A 20964-nucleotide genomic window follows, 5' to 3' on the forward strand; every position below is an offset into this window, starting at 1 on the left:
CACCGTCAGAGACCATATACCAGCGTGGGCACTATATATTATTTATCAGCATACTGTACATGTAATGCCGCGTACACACGGTCGAACTGTTTGACGTACTTAGTCCGTTGAAACACATTTCAGCGGACAATCCGCTAGTGTGTGGGCTTCAGCTGACTTTTTCAGCGTGCAGTCTGGCGTACTAAGTATTTCGGATTTTTCGAAATTCTGTCCGTCATACTTTGGTTTCAGTGGACAATCCGCTCGTGAGTAGGCTAGTCCGACGGACTAAGAATGGCGCATGCCCAGAAAGGATTTACACGGCGGAAGGGTGCTTTGCTGTGTCTTGGACTTCCTATTTCTAGTCCCGTCGTACGTGCTGTACACGTCATCGTGCAAGCTTTCGACGGACTGTTTGTGCATCCGTGTGTGGTCAAGTCCGTTCAGTGGAAATTACGACGGATTGTCCGTCGGATTGTATGATGGACTAAGTACGTCAAATAGTTCGACCGTGTGTGCGCGGCATAAAACATATACAAGCAGAGACCATCTGCAAGGCATCTATACACCAACAATGTGCATTATATATTATGTGTAGCACTAAACCCTGAAGGAGCCGCTGCTTACTTTTTGGGCTTACTGTTACCTTCCGTTCCCCTTGTGACACCTCTGGAGGATGTCCCGTGGTAGATGACCCAGTAACTTGAGACTGACAATAGATCCACTTGAATGGATTTTATTTGCAAAAACTCAAATCATTGAACAGTCTTTCAACTTGGGATCAGAGGGTTGGAAAAGGTAGTTCAGGTACTTTCAATATCAAAATCCAAAAACTTGCTTACTTTGACTGCATCCAGAGAATAGCCATTCGCAGCTGGATGAGCACTCAGGTTGGACAGTCCCTCTCTCACAAGGCATAGCAACCAACAAGGTGCTTACTCAGGAACAAAGTCTTTGTCACAGACGTTGTTGAAAAACATGTAGGGAAACTAAGCTGTAGAACACTTGTAGGATACCTGGATCTTTCAACCTGCTTGGTGATATCCACAAAACTGGATTCTTTTGGTAACTTCAGCCCTTCCAGGCTCTTGATAAGTAAACCAAGCCATATGTGGTGTTCTTCTAAAGAGTCCTCCCCTGGAATGCTCAAAGTACAATGGGTCTCTCCCGAACCGGAGATGGTACCCAACCACCTCAGAAACTTCCTTTCGTTTCTTTGCCCTGGGCTAGCCAGCCCCAAGGCATCAAAGTTGGGTGAATCTGAACACCAGGCCATAGCCTTCCTGGGGGATGGTCGGGAGGACCAGATCCAAGTAGTTAGCACATTATACTGGACCTGAATCCCCGAACCACTTGACATCCGCATCTTAAATACCCTCTCCCAGAGGGCACAGCAAGAGGGTCCCTCCCACTGACCTGGCTCCGAAAGAGAGTAACTTAAGAGCCTGACCAGACCATAGTTCCACGCCTACCATCCGTGACAGTGCCCCCTGTGGCCAGGCTGAACATCTCACAGTCCAGTCAGACTGATACAGAAGTCAAATTTAGACAAATAATACCCAGACCTAACTGCAGTTTAGGTGACACAGAAGTCAAATTTAGACAAATAATACCCAAACCTAACTGCAGTTTAGGTAGAGTTTAATTTTGAAAAACACTCTTCAGGAGCCCGCCGCTATATATGTATCAGCAAGTACAATCTAAATGTACAGCATTTATTAGCAGGGGCCATCTGCAAGGCATGCCATATACCAATGGCATGTATACTATATATATGATATATCAGCAGGTAAAATCTATATGTACAACTTATACCAGCAGAGACCATCTGTAATGCATGCTATATACCGGCATGTGCACTGTATATTATATGTTGGCAGGTACCAACAACATGCATAAAATATACCAGAAGAGACCATATTCAAGATACACCATATGTGAATATTGCAAAATATATTATATGCTACTGCTAGCAAGTACATTCTACATATACAACATACACCAACAAAGACCATATAAAAGCATGTGAATTAGATTTATATCAGCAGGTGAAATCCACATACAACATTATATACCAGCAGAGTTCATCTGCAAGGCACGCCATATACCTGCAGCATTTGCACTATATTATATATTAGCAGGTACAATCTATATTGTACAACATATAGCAGTAGAGACGATCAGCAAGGCATGTGGGGCACTCTTTAAAAAAAAAAAAAATGAAACCGTTAATGCTACTTGCAAACACTGGTACAATATGCTCTATAAGCAAGCATTGCATTTCTTCTGAAAAAGGCAATGGTTTAACTTCTCAACCAGACACATTTTATTTAGAAACAGCATGATGAAATGTCAGGTTATTGGTAATGGTAAGGAACATTTTTCTGAATAGGGTGAGAGTTACAATAAAGACCTTCTCCTTTTGAAGAACAGGTGCTGCTGATTTAAAGGAATGTATTTTTTCACTGGCCTAATGTTGGGTGAATGTTTTGTGAAGTCCCCATCAAATCTTTGATAAACCTACCACTAAATGATATAATTGAGCTGACTTTTTGATTTGCGTGTCCATTTCACAGACCCACCATACATATCTGATGCCAGAAACACGGGAGCGTCTGTCGGACAGAAAGGAATTCTGCGCTGCTCTGCCCTGGCTGTGCCGCTGGCTGAATTCCAGTGGTATAAGGAAGACACTCGGTGAGTCTCGGAGAATTAGATAGAAACTCTGTGAAATATCCCAATAATCCTTATTCTTAATAGGGGATCACAAGGCTTGCCCAAGATATCAAGATATTTATATCCTCCCCAGCATGTACCAGTGGTAAGAAACCTCTTACTCATTGGCTGAAGAAAATATAAATATTTAGTGTATAAGTCTTATTGTGGAATCCCATCCCGTTGCCAGGTATCAGTGACACCTACTGGCAGCTGAGCGAAACAACAGCTCCACTGAGCTTAGGGGAAACCAAGGGATGAAATAAACTACAAATTCAGCTTGGGCTGAAACCCAACAAAATGTAGGTAGTAGTCGCTGTTGAAGACAGGGGGCTACACGTCACTCTCTCCTCAAACACAATAAAGCTAAAAACATTATCTAAATGTGAGAGAGGAAAGGGGGGAGAAGTCAGAAGAAAACTGTTTTTGTTTTTTTTATAGGCGGAGATCTACTTTAGTGCTGCTCCTTGGCATTAAATTCATCATTTTCTGAAGCTGTTTGACCACATCTCTGATTATAGAAGATTTCTTAATCACACTACAGAGCTGCACTCTGATTGGAGCTTGTCCATTCCATGGGTGGAAGTGTTTATATAGACCAATTAGGAAGAAGTGCTTCCTTAGACTGTGCCACCAACAAAAAGCAGATCCCAAGGCAGCACGTCTATGGGCTGTGCACTCTTCTATAATCTAATATAAGGAGATAGAAGATCGATCAGAACATTTGTTGTAATTGGCCCTGACCCTACAGCTGAGAGTAAAGAATGACAGCAGAGTACTCCCTCCTCTGGAATGTGATGGAACGAGAGACGCTTATAAATAGAAAGCATCGCTGTTTATTTTTGGCCTCAGAATTGTATTCACATCCAAGGACACTTCATATTAATTTTTTTAAATATTTGCATCTTTCGTATCTTTATTCCTCTCTGATGCCAAATGAAGAACAGATGTTTTCAGTAGTGTGACTCTGATGTATGTAAAGTAGGCAGGCTCCCTGCTGCAGCATGCTGGGGGTTATCATGTACTAGATATATAACATCAGTAATACGATTATAGATTTATAACGTCTTATGCACAGTATGTGATCAGCTGCACATATGGTAATACAGAGGACTCATTACCTTGTAAGGATTAGAAGAACATGCAAATTCCAGAAGCAGCTCTCACTTGTGTTCCTGGAAAATGGTTGCATTTGAGATACGATCACAATAAATTCTCATTGTCTTGTGTAGAGGAACTATAGCAATGCAGGAGAAAAGCTGCAACAGACACTTTTTTTTTATACCACCCAGTTTAGAAAGTAAAGATAGCTTTTCAGAGCCTTCAAAAATTATTGATCAGTGCCAATGTATACTGGTTAATATTGGCAAAAGGAGGATGCACCGACCTAGTGCATTACCAAAAATAAATTTTATTCCAAATAAAAACAACGTGATGCAGGAAGAACAGACAGGGATCACTTTGGCTCTGAGGAAGAGGGTCCTCTCTCGAAATACGTTAGATACGCTGAATACTGCTTTGTCTTCTGGCATCACTGGTTCTTCATAACAGACCTGAGGTAGAATGTTTGCATCTGCCTTTGCTGTGATATGTTTATATACAACACATGTGAGTACAACCATTGCTGTTTTTATTTGGAATAAAATGTATTTTTGGTAATGCACTAGGTCGGTGCGCCCTCCTTTTGCTAATATTTTACAGTTCTAAGGACACCCATTGTTCTGAGGAGGGCAGCAAGGCCGTCGGCATTGAAAAGAGTTGTCTGCACTAGTGATGGACGAACTTCCGACGGGACGTTTCGCGAAAGCGGCCGATAGTTCGCAAACCGGAACGTTCGCGGTGGGCCCCATTGACTTCAATGGGAGGCGAACTTCGCAAACCTACAGGTCAAATTTCCAGCCACAAAATAATTAATAGCTGTGCAAACATAGTCCCACCACATAGCCAATGACATAACACATGTATGAGGTGAAACTGGGATCGACAACTACAAGCATTCTTTTTTTATATGGGAAATTGTTGTGACAATTCAGGACTGTGAAGCGCATGAAGGCAATGGAGGAGAGGGAAGGTCAGGGACCAGGGTAGGCAAAGAAGAGGGTGCAGGAGATGATCACCAGCAGCGTGACATACAGCAATGACACCTGCACCATGATAGAGTCATCTGACAACAGCACCGTGATAGAGAGCACTGACATCAGCAGCGTGACATAAAGCACTAACACCAGCACCGTGATATACAGCACTGACAGCAGCACCGTGATAGAGAGCACTGACATCAGCAGCGTGACATACAGCAATGACACCTGCACCGTGATAGTCATCTGACAACAGCACCGTGATAGAGAGCACTGACATCAGCAGCGTGACATAAAGCACTAACACCAGCACCGTGAAATGCAGCACTGACAGCAGCACCGTGATAGAGAGCACTGGCATCAGCAGCGTGACATACAGCAATGACACCTGCACCGTGATAGAGTCATCTGACAACAGCACCGTGATAGAGAGCACTGACATCAGCAGCGTGACATAAAGCACTAACACCAGCACCCTGATATACAGCACTGACAGCAGCACCGTGATAAAGAGCACTGACATCAGCACCGTGATATACAGCACTGACACCTGCACCATAAGCAGCCCCAGGAGGAAGTCAGCATAGCACAGGGATGGTGGGAGCCCCTCATAATGAGCATAGCACAGGGATGGTGGGAGCCCCTCATAATGAGCATAGCACAGGGATGGTGGGAGCCCCTCATAATGAGCATAGCACAGGGATGGTGGGAGCCCCTCATAATAAGCAGCCCCAGGAGGATGTCAGCACAGCACAGGGATGGTGGGAGCCCCTCATAATAAGCAGCCCCAGGAGGATGTCAGCATAGCACAGGGATGGTGGGAGCCCCTCATAATAAGCAGCCCCAGGAGGAAGTCAGCACAGCACAGGGATGGTGGGAGCCCCTCATAATGAGCATAGCACAGGGATGGTGGGAGCACCTCAAAATATGCACAGCAGAGGTACAGTCCCAGGAGGAAGTCAGCACAGCACAGGGATGGTGGGAGCCCCTCATAATATGCACAGCAGAGGTACAGCCCCAGGAGGATGTCAGCACAGCACATGGATGGTGGGAGCCCCTCATAATAAGCAGCCCCAGTAGAAATATGACACCGCTCAACCTCTTCAAAGAGGAGGGTACGGCTATATAGTACGTGTGCTTTTTTTGGACAAGGAAGTGAGCCAAATTAAGAAAGAAGGTCTCTGTGCTCGATTAAAAAAATAGTTTATAGACATATACATGGTCTACTGGTCACATGTGTTGAATTCCTCCGAGATCCATGCCTCCTTCATTTTTAGAAATGTGAGGTAGTTAACACTGTCGTGAGCTAGGCAAGTACGCTTATCGGTCACGACCCCCCCGCTGCGCTGAACGTCCTTTCGGACAGGACACTGGATGAGGGGCAAGCCAACAGTTCGATTGCAAATTGGGCAAGCTCTGGCCAGAGGTCAAGCCTGCCCACCCAGTAGTCCAGGGGTTCATCACTCCTCAGAGCGTCCACATCAGACGTTAACCCGATGTAGTCGGACACCTGACGGTCTAGGCTTTCCTTGATGCTGGATCCGGATGACACCTGTCGATGGGTCGGCTGAAAGAATGACCTCATATCCGAAGTCACGAACACATCTTCAAACCGGCCTCTTCTTGCAGGCGCTGTTGGATTGGTACCCGCAACTCCTTCTCTGGGAGTGGGAATTGCTCCTCTGCCAGCGCACGCAAAAGCAGAATGCAGCATTTCTCGAAGCAAGGCCTGGAAGTGCTCCATTCTGCCAGCCCTCTGTGACGGCGGTAACCTTTTCCGTACCGGGGGTCTAAGTACGTTGCCACCCAGTACTGGTCCTTGACCCTTATGCTTTTTATACGGGGGTACCTATTAAAACACTGGAGCATGAAGGCCCCCATTTGCACTAAACTGGAAGCGGTGTGGTGGCCTGGCTCCTGCTCATCATCCAGGATAATGTCATCCTCTTCATTCTCCTCTCCCCATTCACGCACAACAGGGATCCCAGAAAGGTTTAAAGCATGCTCTTCTTGCTCCTCCTCATCCGCCCCGGCACCATCCTCCTCTGACTCCTCTTCAGACTCCTGTTGTTGACTTGTCTCAGATAGAGTAGCCCCCCCTGGGAATTCATCCAGCATTGCGACTTCCTCATCTTCCCGCTCCTGCTCCTCCACAGCTTGATCAATGACACAACGCAATGCACGCTCCATAAAGAAGGCATAAGGTACCATGTCACTGATGGCGCCATGGCTGCGACTGACCAGTTTGGTGATATCCTCAAATGGGCGCAGAAGTCTGCATGCGTCGCGCATGAGCAGCCACTGGCGCGGTGAAAAAAAACCCAGCTCCCCAGAACCGGTTCTGCCGCAGAGTTCATACAGGTAGACGTTAACTGCACGTTTCTGCTGGAGCAGCCTATCAAGCATATAGAAGAGTTCCATTGCATCGGGCAATCGCAAAGAAGACGTCTGACCGGCAGATTGTGTCGCCGCTGAATGTCAGCAAGGCGAGCCATGGCCGTGTAAGATCTTCTGAAATGGGCCGAGATTTTCCTTGCCTGCCGCAAGATGTCCTGGACCCCAGGGTATTTGACAAGGAATCGCTGCACGACCAAGTTTAAGACGTGTGCCATGCATGGCACGTGCGTGATTTTGTCCTGTTTCAATGCGCTAAGCAGATTGGCACCGTTGTCACACACCACTTTACCAACTATTAAATTGAGCGGTGTTAGCCACAGATTTGCCTGTGAACGCAAAGCTGAAAGGAGTGCCGGGCCAGTGTGGCTCTTGGCTTCCAGGTACAACAGACGCAGCACGGCATGGCAACGTCTCACCTGGCATGTCGAATAGGTTCTGGGGAGCTTGGGCGGCGCAGCGGAAGAGACGCTAGCAGCGGAAAAGGAGGCCGTCAGAAGGTTCACCCAGTGGGCAGTAAAAGTGATATACCTTCCCTGCCTGTGTTTGCTAGACCACGTGTCTGTGGTCAGATGTATCTTGGCACCGACACTGTGTGCCAGAGATACATTCACTTGCCGCTGAACATGGTCATATAGCTCTGGGATGCCTTCTCTGAGAAATACTTCCTTCCTGGGACCTTCCATTGTGGTGTTCCAATGGCCACAAATTTGCGAAAGGCCTCCGAGTCCACCAGTTTATATGGCAATAGTTGGCGGGCTATCAGTTCTGACAAGCCAGCCGTCAACCGTTGGGCAAGAGGGTTATCCAGCATCATCATTTTTTTACGCTCGAACATTAGGCCCACGGAAGCCTGCCTTTTTGCAGAAAAATGTGAGCTTGGTGTGATGGAAGGTGGAGTGGAGGACAATTGTGAGGAGAGAGGAGAAGTAGAAGTAGAAGACGAGGCTGGACGGTGAGAGCCTGCAGTGTGGCTTTGTGTGTTCCGTTGCTCCCACTCGGCTCGGTGATGGCTGCTCATGTGCCTTCTTAAGGCGGTCGTCCCTAGGTAAGTGTTGGGCTTACCGCGACTAAGGCGTTGACTGCAAAGATTGCAGATGGCAACGCTATTGTCAGCAGCGGACACGTTAAAAAAAGCCCACACTGCGGAGCCATGTGCCGGTGTCCTGGGAGCGCCAGATGTGACCGTACATGGTCGATGACTCGCTCCTGATACATTTGCAGTCTGCTTTGTCCCTCCTGTGCAATGTAAGTTATTCCTGCTTCTCCTCCCTATCTGCTGGTCCATATCTCCCTCTGAACTCCCCTCCTCTTCCTCTCTTTTGTGCACCCACGTGACATCACTAGACACGTCATCATCAACGTCACCTTCCCCACCGCTATAAGTAGAGATCTCGGAGTAGGCAGCAACACCAGGGACCAACCTCCTCCTTGGGCTGATCTGGGTACTGTCGTCAGACTGCTGAGTAGCGGTTGTTGCTACCTCCTCTTCTACCACCCCTGCGGAAGGGCCTGCCTCTTCCTCTGCCTGTCATTTTTTAAATGACCCTGTGACAAAACTCTCAGTCCCTATACCGATGAAGGACTGCTGCAGTATAGGGCAGCGGTCAGTCAGCAGTAGTGCACCTCAACCCTATGTATTGTGGACCTATACCAGTCCTTATAGAATGGCAGACTGTACCTCACTCAACCCTATGTACTGTAGTACCCTATACCTTACCAGTCCTTATAAGGACCTTTGTGGAACAAGTAGGTTGTGTGTGAGTGATTAGCAGACTGTACGTCAGTCCCTATACCGATGAAGGACTGCTGCAGTATAGGGCAGCGGTCAGCAGTAGTGCACCTCAACCCTATGTATTGTGGACCTATACCAGTCCTTATAGAATGGCAGACTGTACCTCACTCAACCCTATGTACTGTAGTACCCTATACCTTACCAGTCCTTATAAGGACCTTTGTGGAACAAGTAGGTTGTGTGTGAGTGATTAGCAGACTGTACGTCAGTCCCTATACCGATGAAGGACTGCTGCAGTATAGGGCAGCGGTCAGCAGTAGTGCACCTCAACCCTATGCATTGTGGACCTATACCAGTCCTTATAGAATGGCAGACTGTACTTCACTCAACCCTATGTACTGTAGTACCCTATACCTTACCAGTCCTTATAAGGACCTTTGTGGAACAAGTAGGTTGTATGTGAGTGATTAGCAGACTGTACGTCAGTCCCTATACCGATGAAGGACTGCTGCAGTATAGGGCAGCGGTCAGCAGTAGTGCACCTCAACCCTATGTATTGTGGACCTATACCAGTCCTTATAGAATGGCAGACTGTACTTCACTCAACCCTATGTACTGTAGTACCCTATACCTTACCAGTCCTTATAAGGACCTTTGTGGAACAAGTAAGTTGTGTGTGAGTGATTAGCAGACTGTACGTCAGTCCCTATACCGATGAAGGACTGCTGCAGTATAGGGCAGCGGTCAGCAGTAGTGCACCTCAACCCTATACATTGTGGACCTATACCAGTCCTTATAGAATGGCAGACTGTACTTCACTCAACCCTATGTACTGTAGTACCCTATACCTTACCAGTCCTTATAAGGACCTTTGTGGAACAAGTAGGTTATATGTGAGTGATTAGCAGACTGTACGTCAGTCCCTATACCGATGAAGGACTGCTGCAGTATAGGGCAGCGGTCAGCAGTAGTGTACCTCAACCCTATGTATTGTGGACCTATACCAGTCCTTATAGAATGGCAGACTGTACCTCACTCAACCCTATGTACTATAGCACCCTACACCAGGTTATTAACAGTCCTTATAAGGAGCTTTGTGGAACAAGTAGGTTGTGAATGATTAGCAGACTGCAGCAGAAGGGCAGCAGTCGAGTATAATATTCTTTCTATATTTGGAAGAAAGAATATTATACGTATACAAGCCTATTACCATACCACTGATACCAGTCCTGAAAAGAACCTTTGTGGACCTAATATACTAACAGCTACTGATTAAACTGACCCTCACTGCCTCACACACTGCTTCTTGCCTGTCCCTATATAAACTGACAAAACAGAGGCTACTGGAACAATAACTGGAATAGCACTTTTGTGGACCTGATAGTAACAGCTAATGACTAAACTGACTGTCCCTGCAGCAGACACACCTTCCTGTCCCTTTCTCTAAACTGACAAAACACACTCAGGCTGCTGCAACAATCAGTAGCACAGCAAACCTATATACACCTAACACCTATACCAGTCCTGAAAAGAACTTTTGTGTACCAAATAGCTAGCGATTTGGGTCACTGCAATCTCTCCCTGCTCCACACAGCAACCTCTCCCTATAGTGACAGAAGAAAGAATGTAAAATGGCCGCCGGATCGGGTCTATTTATAAGTTAGGGGGAATGTCCAAGTGTCCATGTGCTGTAATGTCTCAATTGGCTGTCCTGTACCCCATGATGGATGTGTCATCATAGGTCAAAGTTCTTTTACACAGTAAACACGGAAGTCCGCCGGGCGAACGGTGCCAATAGTCCGCCGAACGGGCAGACCGCGAACAGCCGAAATTCGCGAAACGACCGCCGGGCGAACCGTTCGGCCATCACTAGTCTGCACTATACATCCCCTAGACCTACCACCCAAGCGCAGGAGAATTATTCTGTGAATGTATACTGGTTCCCAGGTGTCTTAAGTGTCTGCCCCATGGTTCCAGCATACAAAACCTCAGAAATATTTGCAATATTAGCAAATGTTGATGGGCAGAAAAGTGATGCCATCACTGCCGGATGGCAGTTACTTGAGAAGTAGTAAGACATTCATGGAAGCCTTTCCTGACAGAACAAGTAGGCTGCCGTTGCTGACCTCTCATCTTTAAAATGCAATTTACCTGGGTGTATTGCTGACCCTCTGCTTTTACTAAACTAACAAGTATGCAGACAAGGACCTGTGACCTTTTTAATGTCATCCTTGTTCCAGGTTTATGATTCCGAAAGTACTGAGAGTACTTGAGAGTGCAAACTGAATTGTAGCTAGGTTACAGTAACAGGCAGAGATATAAGGACCTTTCCTCTGACGATAAGTAAGAGTTAATTGATAGGGAAAAAACCCACTCATAAACATCACAGTGAAATCACCTGAAAGTAGATATTTTTTAAATCCAATTGCAAAATCTTCTTTAATGGTAATGTATTCCATTTTTACTATTTTTTCTTTTCAATAATGTTTATTCAGAGATTGTACTTGTATAAGTAGACAGAGATTACAAGTGCCATTACACATATCATCATACAACATCGCCCTTTCATAACAAAATATAAGGTTACAATTATAACGATAATAACATTCCCAGTATAAAAGATGAGAAATTGAAGATCCAGGCTTTCATCATGTCTGACATATGCTAACCACGGCATATTATGAGCGACTCATTAGTAGAGTTGCCACCTCACCCCCCCTTTAAACCTGAACACATATGAATTACACAGGTTCTGAGGCTAATTTAATGCAGATAAGACAACAAGTGAGTTTAATTACCACCTTAACCACTTAAGCCCCAGACCAATTTGCAGCCAAAGGACCAGGCCCCTTTTTGTGATTCGGCACTGCGTTGCTTTAAGTGACAATTGCGCGGACATGCGACATTATGGCAGACACATTGGACATTTTTGACACATTTTGGGACCATTGTCATTTATACAGCAATCAGTGCTATTTAAATGCACTGATTCCTGTGTAAATGACACTGGCAGTGAAGTAGTTAACCACTAGAGGAGAGTGTAGGTGTTATGTATGACGTTATGTGTTTTTTTTTATTGTAGGGGGCGTGGCCTGGCATGTGACGTCACTGATCGTCCTTCCCTATAAAAGGGAAGAGACGATCGGTGACATCCACACTAGGAAGCACGGGGAGAGGTTTGTTTACACAGATATATCGGCGTGAGGCGGTCCTTAAGCAGTTAATCAGCCACAGAACCTGTGTAATTAACAATTGTTCAGTTTTAAAGGGTGAGGTGGAAACCATACTACTTAGCCATCTGCATCAAACAGGCTTATCGTCATGGTAGTGCAAGAAGATATAGGGCAGCCACGTGCAAATCCCAGGTAGCCCAACCATTCTGGGCCCCTTATGGCTACAAGCTGCGTACCCCACAAACCTCAACCTCCCATTTAATTACGCTTCCGAAGAAGTCTTCCCAAAGTGATGGGAGATAGAAAAATAAAAAACGTAAAAGACGACGAAAAAGACACGGCTGGAAAGAAATGAGTACACGGGAATATAGCCCCTTCAATCCAAAGCAGAGCTGTCTAATAGGTGGTTACCGTTAGGTAGCTGATCCAGGGATCCCAGACTCACCCCAAAAGATAATTTTGTCATCATTTTCAATATTTCTTAATTTGCAACTTCTTTTAAATGAATTCCTGGTAATCAAGCTATGAAGGTGGTTCAAGCATGTCCTGTTATAGGGAAACAATGTTCTGGCCCTGTTTCCTGATTGTGCTCCAGTGTTATCACCATGTCACATGGGCTTCAAGGGGGTCATTTCAACACAAACTATGCAGGCATCATTCACTGGTGTCACCATAACTCCAAAAACTGACATGTGGCTGGCCACTTCTCACCTGAATTGGTATTATTCATTCATCAACAAATATACCAATTTATATATTTGCTGTGTCCTAGGTTTCACAACTATGCCCCATACACACGATCAGATTTTCCAAAAACAAAACCGTGGATTTTTTTCTGAAGGATGTTGGCTAAAACTTGTCTTGCATACACATGGTCACACAAATGTTGGCTCAAAATTCCAAACATGGGAACGCGGTGACGTACAAGATGTGTGACGAGCAGAGAAAAAGGAAGTTCAATAGTCAGTGCGGCTCCTTCTGCTTGATTCAGAGCATGCATGAGCTTTTGGGCGATGGACTTGTATACACATGATCGGAATTTCCGACAACAAGTTTTGTTGTCTGAGAATTTGAGAACCTGCTCTCAAACATTTGTGTGTGGAAATTCCGACAGCAAATGTTCGATGGAGCATACACACGGTCAGACTTTCCGACAACAAGCTTACATCGAACATTTTCCATCAGTAATTCAGATCGTGTGTACGCAGCTTTATCCTTGAGAATTTGCTGCCTGACACATGGTTGTGTTTTTGGATCTGAGGGGGCTCATATTTGGCCTCCGTCTCCGTCTTTGGGCTTCCTACAAGTCTAGACATCATGAAGCCACAGTGAGTGTCCACCACTCTGCTCTACCTCTGTCTAGGAGATTTACTGGGGAAATATCAGCCCCCCTCCCCCATTAGTGGCCTTTGTACAAGTGAAGACCAGATAATGCCAGACTGAGTGTCCAACATTCCGCCCTGTCCCTTGTCCATTAATATCTGCAGCTTATATAGGTGAAAAGTCTGCTACACCTTTATCTGTTACCTTCCAACAAGTCTAGATCCAATGGTGCCACACTGAGTGTTGCTCTGCTCCTTGTTCGGTAGACTCTAGACTAGAGCATTGTTTCTCAACCAGGGTTCCATGGAACCATTGGGTTCCTCTAGAGCAGGGGTGCTCAACCTGTGGCTCTCCAGCTGTTGCGGAACTACAAGTCCCATGATGCATAGCAAGACTCCGACAGCCACAAGCATGACACCCAGAGGCAGAGGCATGATGGGACTTGTAGTTTTGCAACAGCTGGAGAGCCACAGGTTGAGCACCCCTGCTCTAGAGGTTGATAGGGGTTCCCTGAGCAATGGTCAATTTCTCCCTCTCAGGTAAGTTCTCAAGGACACCATTGATCTTTTTAGTTATCTGTAAGGGGGTCATTCTTCCCAATAACCACAAGTGTAAGGACCATTCTTCTCATTGGCCATCACACTAATGTATGATGAGTTGTAGAGTTGTAGAGAGAATTTTTAGCAGACCAGAGAATTATTTCCATGGTTCCTCTGTGTTGAAAAGGTCTAGAAAGGCTGCTCTAGAGAAATGGTTTCAAACTGACAGACAATTACCATATCGGCATGATAGAACTTGCAAAACATTACAGTTAAAGGTACTGCAGAAGTTAAAAGTTTTGCATGACTTAGTTGATAGAGACAGTGGGGAATCTGGCTATATCTTTCATGTCGATGAATATTTCCACGCTGTGTCTGGTAACATGCGCACATCTCCAAGATAGGAAAACTGACAAGTGATTTTTATCTAAATAGATTTTCCGCCAGAGCAAATGAACATGTTTTGTGTTCCTGTGAGACTGGAATTGTGATGAAATTTGCTTGTATTCTACAGGTTATCTAACAACCTGGGTGGAGTAAGGATCGACAACAAAGATCACATGTCCGTTCTGACCTTCTTCAACGTATCTGAAAAGGATTATGGGAATTATACTTGTGTGGCATCAAATAAGCTGGGCAACAGCAACGCCAGTGTCATCTTATATGGTATGATAAGAACTACATCTATGTTGCCTGTAGCGACTAATCAATTGTTTGATTGCCTTCTGTACTGGAGCAGTGTTTTCTGGACTGTAATTTGCTGGTATTAGCAACTCAGTGGGGTCACCTGCTGAGAAGAGCAGCCATAGTAACAATCTCACTCTAGCCGCACATCACAAGGGTATATACTTAGCCTTTCTGTCACGGACATACAATATATTAGAGACCCGTCACTGTCCTGAGAAGAGAGAGAGTTTTAATCTGAACACAAATGAGCTCTGTCTGTGTTCCCCTTAGCAGTCAATCAGATTTCAGAATTTGATTCTGCTTCTGGCATGCCCTGCATCCAAGGGCCAACAAATAGTTTTTATTTCAGACTCTTTGATAAGTCAGAGTCCTTTGATTGATTAGCACATCTCCAAGATCAATGCAACATATATCCTAAACTACATCTATTAACCATTTCAGCACCAGAACATTTCATGACCAGGCCATTTTTTGGGCGGTTGTGCGACGCTGTTCCCAAATATAATGTATGTCCTTCTTTCCCCACAAATAAAGTTTTAATTTGGTGGTATTTGATCACCTCTGTGTTTTTTTTTTTTTTTGCGCTATGAACAAAAAAAGACCAACAATTTTGACACGTTTTACTTTCTGCTATTAAACATATCCAATAAAAAAATTGAAAACATTTCTTTATCAATTTAGACCAATATGTATTCTGCTACATACGCGTTTCACACACTAACGTGGTTAATCATTACCTATCAAGTCTGTGGTACTCACTGTGTAGAATTTTCGCATTTGCGCCCATGACCCAGAAGTGCTGGATCACGTACCTATAGATACGTGATCCTGCTCACAGCGGCCGCCCTCTAGCAGTATATCTGCTATAGGGCAGTCAGTAAGTGGTTAAAAGTGGGCACAGTATAAATATATTTGTAGCTAACCCCCGCAAGAGCTGCCAGATTTGTCGGGTCTTTCTCCCACACAGCCAGGAAAAAGGAATTTTCTCACTCTCTCCAGAGGCTCAATAAATTTGGGATTTGGTTATATTTTGTTTATTTAAAAGGGATGAAATTGCATAGGGAATAGGGATGCATGGGATGCCCAGAAATGAAGAACAAACAGATGAGGACCCGCTAGTGTCTCTGGCTGCTATGAACTAACGTCAACCGTGCTGCTCACCCATTGGAGTGATGGTACAGATAAAGAAAGAACAGAATTTGCAAAAAAAATAGTTGCAGGTGTAGCACCTGGCTGTGTTGCAATCACCTTGCTGCATTTGACCCATGCTATGGATATTGGGGTGCTCTTGGCATCTTTGCACTGGCTCTAAGCTGTCCCCTGGTCCCAGACATTTAAATTATTGTGCATTTCTGTCCTCTCTTTAGCCTTGGGGTATGTTGAATGGAAGGTTCTCACTCAATTTCTTTTAAGTAGTTCCTTAAATCAAGAAGGCTGCTGCACCGGCCTTACTGCTATACACACTGATTCTGGTTCCCTGGATGTCTACAACTAAGCCTAGGTGAGATTGGACTGGTGTGAGGTTTCCCACCCCCCCTCTCTCTCTCTCTTTCTCTCTCTCCTGGTCTCCAGGGGCAGAGCCCCTGAGCACAGGGGTCCCTCCAGACAACTGGACTCTGCGCCCTGACTGCCAGGCTCTTGAGTATTAATGGGTTGTTTCCCCACCTTCTGGCCCTTACCTCCCCAGGGATTGGTGGAAACTCAACTAAATATTCAGGCTCCATCCTCTGTTCCTCCACCCTCTAAGTTCCAGAACTATCCAGAGATTTCTAGAAGCCAAGAGGAGGTAGCAACAGAGCCACAACCTTTGGAGCACTGTACAGCCTTATAAACAAAAGTAACCTATGCTCTTCTGCATGCAGAGGAACCAGACTAAGTTTACCTACATTAGCAACTAGGAGGGTGCTACATATACGTTAAAAACAGCAGGTTGCTGTGTTAGGTCCTCTCAACTTGTTTCAATCTTCACTGGGTCTTTGATACATCAGGCCTGTTTAACGCACACGTGTGATTTTAATGCTGATGGGAGAAGCTCTTCAGTTTTCTAGACTCACCCAGTCCATCCTGCTGAGGCATTCTGCTGTATCCCCTTTGGTAGGCTAGATTAAAATAAACTATTTTCGCTGGCTTGCACTAATGAATAATGAACACTTTCTCTTTGCAGGACCAGGAGCCGTGCACAACACAAGCAGCTCCACCTCAGCTGCCTTGGCCATCATCTGCCTCTGGTGCTCCATCCTCTACTCCCTCAGCAAGTTTTGATGAAGAAGGTGACTGTGGAGATGGGGGGAGGTTTGAGATACCTTGAAGCCATGTGGAGCGCCCCTCTCCCCCTTCCCAGGAAAAGACTTCATAGATATTTTGGAGGACCCTCCACCTTGCTATCCTCATCCTCCCTCGGGTTTGTTATCCTGCTGAAAAATCTTTCTTTTCTACACACTGAAAGCCCCTGCAGGCACCTCAGATGTGGAATGGGAGCCCGGGGGAACTATGGGGCTGGTTTCTTGTGTTGGTGTCTATGTCAGTCCCTGTGTCATGCTCCATAGGTCTTTTCAGATAAGGCAGGATGAGGTGAGAGGAGGGCTGGCTACATGGACAGTGGTCTTCACTGCATCGGTGGAATAGAGATCTCCTTCACCTGCATCATTGGCTCCACAGATACATTATAATTTTTTTGGACACTGCAAAGGACTGGTACATATAGTGGACCTACAAGAAATACTCAGGCTCTAAGAAGGAGTGGGCAGATATTTTTGTGTAGTTGTGCTTAGCTAATTATCCTTACTGACCACTCGCACAGACTACACTGTCAAATTTAGAGTATGAAACTCTCCAGTGCAATAGGATTACACAACCTATAAGAATATCTGTATGTTTCAAAGAGTACCAGCATCCCATTGGGTCATCGGAGGGCCTTTAGTGATCAGTTTCCATTCAGTATGCAGATTTGTGGCTTCTGTCTAAGTATGTTAATGGTGAAATCCATGAGGCAGCCCTCTGACTCTGACAACCCATATTGGATGAGATGGACACTGGCACACTCCTGTTGTCAAGCACACGGTTACCAGCAGTCTTGTGTAAAGACTGAAGGTGATTATAATATACATGAAAGGATGTGATGGCCAACTGGACTATCAGAGGCTCCATTTTCCATGGTTCAAGAACAGATGACTACATTTCTTTTACACAATGTTATTTTGCCAATTTGGTTGCCCAACTGTCAGTGTCATTATTGTGGGACCTTCAATGTCAGGATATTATTTTGGGAACTCCAACATTTCTGACAACTGTGGGCTGATAGCCAGCCTGTAACTGCCGATTGTAACCCCTTGCTATAACAATCACTCTGCCCTAGCATCTCCAGTACAGTCCATCCATTGTTACCATTTCAAAAATGTTAGTAGAATATTAATGGAGCAACAGAAAGCTGGAGAGCATTGCCTCTCTAGAGTGATGGCTGAAACATTCCCCTCTACAGTAACCTCCATTGACAGCTCATCTACATCATTTAAGCTATAATATGTCCCACAGATCTGTCATAGATATCATCTTAGTGATGGTCTGATCTATTTGAGGGAGCACGCTTGGAATTTCATGACACAATGAAATTTTTGGGATCTATTTATTTGGCTTTCATTTAAATCTTAGAAGGCAAGAATGTTTAGTTAAGACACAGCCGGATCGCTGCATGTTCCACAGCGTTTGTACATTTTTTCTAGATGAGGACAGTCAGATGGTTGTAATCCTGTGATGTGTCAATAAAGTCTGATATTTGTACCTGCGATCTTTCTTCATGCTCTGCAAACTAATGAGCCTGAACATTAAAAATGTATCAAGGTTGCACGACTGTCACTCCAATCTCTCGGATCAAAAATCTACGGTATTACTTGTATATAATAATAACCCGTTGTATTTTATGCATTTACAAACACTTCCAACCTTTTTTGAAACAATTTACAGAATTGGCTAAAACTTGCTCCTGTGAAGCCCTTCCGTACATGGAGGTTACGCCTCTTTTTCTCCAGAGAGTGCCCCTTGTCATTTTAATTTAACTCGAAACCTTAAAAGTGAACAACTTTGCACTACGTTTACTATTTAGACCATTTAGGTATTTATACAAGGTCATTGGGGCAGTTCCCAAAATTGTTGGGTATATACTGCCAAGAAGCTGTTTACCAAGTTCAGGAACACATGGCTAATGGATCTTGCTATAGTAACCCCAAGAAGCAGACAACACCAGTCTTGGAGTACACCAGAATAAGAACTACTTTATTCGAGAGCCACACTTTTATACATTTATTTATAATTGTTTAGAATTTATACAGAAAACCATCAGATAAGGGCTACTCCCATGATCTCAGACAATGGTCACCTTAGACAGTAGTGCTAGTCCTATAATCATGACAATGACCACCTTAGACAGTCTGCCTCCCCCATAGGAATACCTTATGCATAATACCCTAATAAGTTAAATTTAGGAGTTGGTTAGAGGCTGCGAACATGTTACAGGAGATAATTAGAGGCTGCAGACATGGTACAGGAGATGGTTAGAGGCTGCAGGCCTGGTACAGGATATGGTTAGAGGCTGCAAGCCTGGTACAGGATATGGTTAGAGGCTGCAAGCCTGGTACAGGATATGGTTAGATGCTGCATACATGGTACAGGAGATGGTTAGAGGCTGCATACATGGTACAGGAGATGGTTAGAGGCTGTGGACATGTTACATGCGATAATAGAGGCTGCAGGCATGTTAAAGGAGATAATTAGAGGCTGCAGACATGGTACAGGAGATGGTTAGAGGCTGCAAACATGGTACCAGAGATAATTAAAGGCTGTGGGCATGGTAGAGGACATAATTAAAGTCTGTGGATATGGTACAGGAGATAATTAAAGTCTGTGGATATGGTCCAGGACATGTTTATAAGCTGCGGACACAGTACAGGAGATGTTTAGAGGCTGCAGACATGGAACAGGAGATACTTAGAAGCTGCAGATATGGTACTGGAGATGCTTAGAGGCTGTGGGTATGATACAGATAGTTAAAATCTCACCAGTCGTCACTCTCCACTGCATGTACCCAGCGTGCCCCTGGCTCCTCCCTATTGCAGCATGTAGTTCCTGTCTGACGGGCACAGACAGAGATGACAGCGCCCCAAGACTCCCATCGCTGAGACCTGGGGAGTAGCTCTCTTGTCTTCCTACCCAGTCCTCCTGGCTGTCACTTGCTGTGACAATTTATAAAAAGGCGCAGAGTGGCACCATGATGACAGTGCACACCCACCTCCCCGCCAGTGTTGCCAACCCCCCAAAGTGAAATTTACTGGCAGGACGCCAAAATTTACAAACGACACCAATTTTTTACTGGCAAAAACCATGAAATTTACAGGCAGAGCCACATTTTTCACTAGCACTGCAAAAAAAGTACCAAAAATCCCTGTTTTCAGTGCAAATATCAATATTTAAACTATAAAGATGTTGCTAGTGCTATTCACAGTGTGTTTAAGTTAAACAAAAGTCAAAAAACATATTTCTCCATTTACATGGAACGGGAGGGGGTCAGAGGCTGCATGGACATGGTACAGGGGTCAGAGGATGCATGGACATGGTACAGGGTTAGAGGCTGCATGTGTAGTGTTCTCCTATTGAATGGCTCAGCTCTGTTATAACTGTCCTACCTCCATCGGCTCAGGCTGATCAGCACAATACTAATCAGTTTCTGACTGACCTGGAGTGGAGTGGATGGTCAGTCAACGGCGCTCTGTTCAGCACTCCCTCCGTTCCAGGCAGGAAAGGACAGACAGACCAACCAACCTCCTCCACCTCTGCTGTCACTGTGGCGAGATGCTGATGAGAACGGAGTACCTGTGGCTCCTAGCAGCACCATCATGTCACTGCGCATGCACCCATCAGAATGGGGCATGTACAGTTCTGCTGTTAGCCCGCAGGCATCTTTTTTACGGGCACAGCTGCCTGTAACGGACATTTACGGGCAGCCCGAAAATGGGCTGAAATTTATGGGCTGCCCGTAAATTAACGGGTGGTTGCAACACTGCTCCCCGTCTAAGCTCAGCTGAGCTTGCCCGATACTGGCCATGAGCAGTTGCACAGTTGGCTGAAGGACATTTTTTTAATGGCAGCCGCTGTCTGTAACAGACAATTACGGACATCCTGTAAATGGTTTAATATTTGTGAACTGTCCGTAAAATTATGAACAGTTGGCAAACCAGGATATACAGCTGTCACATCACCCAGATCGTTCCCAGCCTGTCTGCAGGGAAACATAAGCAGGAGGAGCTTATAGTCCTCTGCTGCTGGTTACATGTTCAAAATAAAAACAACCT

General features: G+C 45.2%; 1 protein-coding gene across 1 annotated transcript in view; it reads left to right on the forward strand.

Annotated features, from left to right (window-relative positions):
* Positions 1-18400, forward strand: part of LOC143934350 (opioid-binding protein/cell adhesion molecule homolog) — a 611266-nt gene extending 592866 nt beyond the window's left edge. The window contains exons 6-8 of the mRNA XM_077457906.1: positions 2556-2676; positions 14451-14602; positions 16788-18400. Of these exons, the coding sequence (XP_077314032.1) occupies positions 2556-2676; positions 14451-14602; positions 16788-16885 (371 nt within the window). The 3' untranslated portion in view covers positions 16886-18400. The remainder of the gene's footprint in view (positions 1-2555; positions 2677-14450; positions 14603-16787) is intronic.
* Positions 18401-20964: the final 2564 nt, after the last annotated feature.

Source organism: Lithobates pipiens, unplaced genomic scaffold (assembly GCF_037356315.1).
Source record: "Lithobates pipiens isolate NorthernLeopardFrog02 unplaced genomic scaffold, aLitPip1_a1.2 Scaffold_27, whole genome shotgun sequence".
Lineage (NCBI taxonomy): Eukaryota > Metazoa > Chordata > Amphibia > Anura > Ranidae > Lithobates > Lithobates pipiens.